Source organism: Ranitomeya variabilis, chromosome 1 (assembly GCF_051348905.1).
Source record: "Ranitomeya variabilis isolate aRanVar5 chromosome 1, aRanVar5.hap1, whole genome shotgun sequence".
Taxonomy (NCBI): domain Eukaryota; kingdom Metazoa; phylum Chordata; class Amphibia; order Anura; family Dendrobatidae; genus Ranitomeya; species Ranitomeya variabilis.
This window is the reverse complement of record NC_135232.1, coordinates 913,832,988-913,838,987: the sequence shown is the minus strand read 5'-3', so window position 1 is coordinate 913,838,987 and position 6,000 is coordinate 913,832,988. Positions and strand designations below refer to the sequence as shown.

The window sequence follows — 6,000 nt, the reverse complement described above, 5'->3', positions numbered from 1 at the left end:
TCTGTGTACTGTGCATAGGCAGAAAACTGGTGGATCAGTGGTGGAGCGTGGTTATACAAAGCTTATGAATGTGGAGGACTACATGGCATTTGGTGTACTAGTCCCATCCTGACCTCCTGCTGATAAAACACTGATTTCATCAACACTACAGCATAACAGCCCAGTAAGTAACACATTGCTGGAATCAGGGTCTCTAACTCTACAGCATGCTGCTCCCAGATTAGGTGGCAAAGGCCTGATGACAAATTCACTTTCTTGATTCGTTATTGCATTTGTGCCTTTTTTTGACTAGTTTGTGCTGTAATTTACTTTTTTCACTTGTGCCTGGTTCTTCCAATTTGTGCCTTTTTTAAAGTCTCTTTTATGACCCCTAAATCTACTGTGCACACGTACCCCTGTCCGCTTCCCCCAAGTGCATTTATGTTCGCCAGGAATTTTCTCCTCCAGGAAATTTTGTGACATTTTGACTAAACATTTGACTTTCGGTGGTAAAAAAAAAGTTTGATTATGTACAAAGTCCATGAACGACAGGCGCCAATATTAAAGAATATGGAGCAGAAACATCAAGGTATCCTACAAGACAATCAGGGAAAATGGACTTTCTCCCCCTCCCAAATAATGGCAGGGTGCTTGTAGTGTGCCCCCCACAGGGGTAGGAGCAGATTATCACTGTGCTGTACAGATCTCTGCTCTGTGATTATTACCAGATCACCTCAGATGATACAGAACTGGATTATAACTTGTTATTAACCCTTGCTGGTAATCAGATAAGGGGCACATGTCTGTCAGCTGTGTCCTCTCCTGCATGCCCGCCGCCTGGACCGTCCGGTGTCCGCGCCCCTGCAGGCAGTGCCCTCCTCTGGTCTCCTCACGTGTCCGCCGACCACACAGGTATTACCGGAGGACGCGTCCCCGGCCGCCGGTCCGTCCTCCGCTTGCAGTGATGGGATAGATGGGCGGTCGGTGCGGGAGGGGAGGGGAGCGCGGGCGGGAGGAGGGCAGCTGGCAGCACTTGTACAGTTCTTCCCATCACCATCACTCGCCAGTTCCCTGCTCGGTGCCCAGCTGTACGGAGCCGTGCACACACCTGACCCCTCAGCTACCTCACACGCCCCGGGGATTCCTGCATGTCCACAAAGGGCAGGATATGCAAGGAGCTGCCATCTGGCAGGGCCAGCTTCCCGGACCTGGGGGAACGCGGGGGATGGCTGGCAAGGAATGGGGGTCAGTGGGCACCACTGCCACAGCCCCAGGGAGTGCTGGTCTTACCCGCCGAGAGCAGCTCGTTTATTGCTGGGGGGTCCCGCAGTGACCTCTACCACCTCCATTCCCTGTGAGTATACACTCTCTTATCACCTGCCACCACTGAGATGTGCCATGATATGAATGCCACCTCTGCTGCTATACATGGAACTTGTAGAGGAACTTCCACACTCTTACCCAGCTGCATACACACCACTACCACCATTAGTGCTGGGCACAGGTGGGAATCTAGGGGTAGAATCACATGCCATTCGGGAGGCAGATGCCACATGGTACCAGATGTCTTCTATGTATCTCCTTCAAGTGCCAGGCACCAGCTGAGAGCTTGTGATGTAAGGCACACCTGCTTAGGGATCCATTCACACACAGCACCTTGGTGCCAACCTGCCTGTGTCATGGTGAGATGTGTTGTGGCACTAAGGGAAGGAATAAGCAGATCTATAATGCAGAGATGTCACCCACCCATCCATCCACGGCACCCCTGTAAGGTCCTGGCTATGCTGGGTGGCTTTACTGATTGTAGCAGCATTCTATGTGTCATATGTGTTCTATTCATAAAGGGGAAGTTGTGGCTTTCAAAACTGTCTATTCCATGAGGGGTAACCACAACCTATCTGTACTGGTATATATATATATATATATATATATATATATATATATATATATATATATATATATATATATATAAACACACGCATATATATATGATCATATTCGGCTGGGAAGCCATGGACGGTCACATTGTGGGGTTTGTCAATAATGAATATGACTTGATGATATTTATATGTAATTCAATTGATGCTCGTATGTCAGGTCAAGTTTGGTTACTTAAGGTATGATCATATACCTATGAATGACCAGCTGTATACCCACGCATTATCATAAGTGTATATCCACACCAATGTAGATATAAATGTATATATATGTAGAGATCTATCTGTCTATATATATGGATTTATAAATGTTACATGCATGTGTAAATATTTTGACCTGTACTGTATATGTACAAATATTCAGTAACTTTCTTCTGTCTCTGTTGCATGGTCTGATACATGTTTCTTCCCTAGATATCTATGTTTATTGGTGTGTATAGGAAAGCACTGATGGGACTTGAATATAATCAATGTGCCAGCCGTCCTCCTCACAGAAGATGGTTGTATTGTTCATCACCCAAGCAGATGACATCTGGATTATGTGTGATGCTAGGTCGAAAATTACTTTCTAACTTTCAGGCTTCCTCAGTACCTGCAGTCCATGAATATATTATATGCATGGATTTCTTGTCGATTATGGGATGCATAGTGTGCCAGGGTGACGTTTGGTGGTAATATTACATTTCACAACATTTGTTAAAGCTGTGAAATCATCCACAAATGTCTCTGCGCAGTAGATTATCCTTGAGTCTGGTAACTTCTTCAGACATGTCAGTTTTCACCTTCTCCAACCACAAGCTTTGGGTATAAAGGTAGTCGGGTCAGATCTGTGTACCATATCCATCTGCTGCAGAAGTATAGTATAGAATAGAGTATGCCATGATGTAGAGTTTTTAATCCTTGCACAAACAGGAGCAGATATTTTAATTTCTTACATATTTGTCTTATTTTACTATGTGTGTGTGCCTGAATAGTACTCGTGTCTAGGGTTGAGCGAAACGGATCGTTCATTTTCATAAGTCGCCGACTTTTGGCAAAGTCGGCGTCTCATGAAACCCGACCCGATCCCTGTGTGGGGTCGGCCATGCGGTACACGATCTTGGCGCCAAAGTCGCGTTTCGTATGATTTTCGGGGCTGGGACGGAGGGGGGGGGGGGGGGAGAGAGAGAGAGAGAAAAAAAAAAAAATCCCCATTGACGTGCATAGGGTTTCGTGTTCCGGCCGATCCTCGACTTTTCGCAGTAATCGGCCGATTTCGCCCGACTCGACTTTTCAAAAAGTCGGGTTTCGCAAAACATGATTCGACCCTAAAAAGGTCAAGGTCGCTCAACCCTACTCGTGTCTGATAATGTCAGGCATTAATATGGATATTGTACCCCCAATACACAGGGCTCTGTGACCACTGGATGAATATTGCCCTGGTGGGCAGGGTCATTCAGGTGTCAGATGAAATGTCCCATGGGGCTGTCCTCGTAGCAGCGTGGCCTGAGGCAGAAGTGGACCCCTGTGCAAGAACAGTGTATGGGTCCCTTGCAGTTAAATGATGTGTCTGTGATAGAAGCTGCCTGCTTCTTTGGAATTGGAAGTGGCCCTTTACCTTTAGAGCCCCTGTGCAGCCCATAGGTTGCACCAATGGTATCTCCGCCCATGACTTATAGCTGCCATAAGCCCAGGTTTCTTGGAAAGTCCATATCTGTTCATGTTACTGACCCAAGGATCATGCCACCCTTACCCTCACACATGGCATGTGATGGTGAGATGAACAATTGAATTTTTCTCCTGTGCTGGAATAGGAATGAGGGGTTATGGCGTATGAGCTGCCACCAAGGTACCAACTTTATTTATTTTTATATTGAGCATTGTCTGTGTTTTAGTTACAGTATAGAGTGTAACCAGCAGGGCATTAAATATAATGTGCATTATATAATACATATATTTCTAGCTTATTCTTAGCCCAGTGTACATGTGTGCAAATTCTCAGTATTTTTTGCAGGTATTTAGGACATAAGTTCCATAAATATTACAGCATCTGGTAAGTTGGATGTCTTGCCTCCTTCATACCAGTTGGGGAAAACCAACATTTCTTCCTTTGGATGTCTTAAACTGAGCTAATGGAGCATCACTGTGGGTCTGCAATATGTCAGCCCTCTTATCGCCTGTCATTATCTATATAATGCACTGGATGCGCTGTTTGAAGTTAGAGCTAACCACAGCGCCCTCTGATGGCCAGATGCTGGTGTTTTCTTGGGCTACTCTCTGCCTATGCGGTGATAAATGAAGATGAATATCTTTGCCGTGTGTTTTCGTGCACTCATTTTATAAGCATGTAATAACTAAGCTTATAGTGATGATAAAAAAAAATATTTTTACTACTTCTACCATACTGTTATTGTAAACCTTGTACTACATGGTAATACATAAATGATTTTTTTTTTTTTATGTCTCCATAAGAAGTTACGTTTTAATTTAGTTTGTCTTCTGGTGCTATACACAATGCTATTTATCGAGCAATTCACTAGAGTCCTGTCTATGAATATATGTATTGTGTGTTTCAATCATTGGTTTATGTATGTATATTAGTGGAGAGTGAAATTATATAAAATATATTTCAGTGTGTCATTTTACAAAAGCCTTTTTATTGAGAAATTAGAAAGTGAACAGTCCAACTTGTCTTTGTGCACTAGTAGTAGTTCTTCATCTGCTTTCCTAAGAAGTCACTTAAAGGGTTGTCCGGTATAACAAGCAAAGTGAACAGTCGCTCTCGTGACGGCAGACTGGAGAATCGTGACAATGTGCCATGTCAGTGACCGCAGACTTTGCTTTTTAGACCAAACAACCCCTTTAATGAGAGAGTCTTGGAGATGTAAATAATAAAATTTATTTTTATATGAAAACAAAATCGGATTTATTGAATTAATTTGCTTTGGGGACTTTTCATTTCTTTATTCTTTATTTTTTGTCATCTATATATATATTTTACATATTTTGTTCCTCATGAGATCATCAAAGATCTCTGGAGAACATTTTGTTCCTTTACTGATCATTTTTCCCACTGTACATGGGGAGCCCAGTTACAAGAGAAAACAGCCCACTACAGTAGCGTAGAGAAAGTCACTGGCAGAGCTGGTCTGGTCTGCTGGGATCCAGCACCTTTGTTTTGCCAGGCAGAGAGCTGGCGATTATGTGATCACTGGGTCCTACAGAAGCATCAGGAGTCAAGATGTTTCTGGACACTTCATTGTATTCATTGGACCAATTAGCCACTTCTGTCTTCTCGCCCATGGTACCTACGGTAGTTGTGTTTGCCAGCTGGGAACTGGACCTGCTCCTGCTAGATTGCAGGACAAGGAGCTTTAACTCTGTGCCCCAAGTTTCCATTAAAGTTAAAGCTCAGAATCAAGTGTTGTATATTTATGGTGCTTGGTAGTTATGGGGTTAATATACGGTAAAATGTGTCCACTTTCAATAAAGCATTGTAGAAACCACTTACAATAAAGAATCGTAGAAGTCAATTTTGATTCTTAAATTTAGCCTAGCCTTTACATATGTGTAGTAGAGCAGTTACAGGGATTGTGTGTGTGTGTGGTCATAAAATGTGATATTTAGGATATGATTTGCTAGAGATAATTTCTTTTACTTCTGGTGTTTGAAGAACCTAGAAAGGGGGCAGATTCTGGTGTGGAAAGAGAACGCACTGCCCAAATTCCGTCCATGAGTCTTGTTAGGAAAAAGGTGAGAAAACTCCTTCAAAAAGGTGATAGTTTCTCATATCTTGGCTTTAATTTTGGGGTAAGACAGACAAGGTCAATCTTGTGAGAGCCATCATCAGCGCAATGAGTAATGGTATGGTCAATGTTATTTTTGAGGTGCTGCGCAATAGGCTTGTAGACATTAAAGTTGGGGTGCTGTCATGAATACTCATAGGTTGGATGTTCTAAGGTTGGATGTTCATATATATGTTTGTGATTTTTTTTCTTCTTCTGACTCGTACAAAAACAAAGTTGTTTGAGGCTGGTTTTAAATGAAAATGCACTGCGTCAGGAAAAAAGTTCTACTCGTGTCCTATATCTAACCCAGGCAATAG

The 6,000-nt window shown here is 43.1% G+C and overlaps 1 protein-coding gene across 1 annotated transcript in view; it reads left to right on the top strand.

The window, feature by feature from the left end:
* Positions 1–968: 968 nt before the first annotated feature.
* The window catches only part of TRPC3 (transient receptor potential cation channel subfamily C member 3), a 448,690-nt gene continuing 443,658 nt past the window's right edge, over positions 969–6,000 (top strand). Inside the window, exon 1 of the mRNA XM_077279043.1 lies at positions 969–1,333. Within this exon, the coding sequence (XP_077135158.1) occupies positions 1,128–1,333 (206 nt within the window). The 5' untranslated portion in view covers positions 969–1,127. The remainder of the gene's footprint in view (positions 1,334–6,000) is intronic.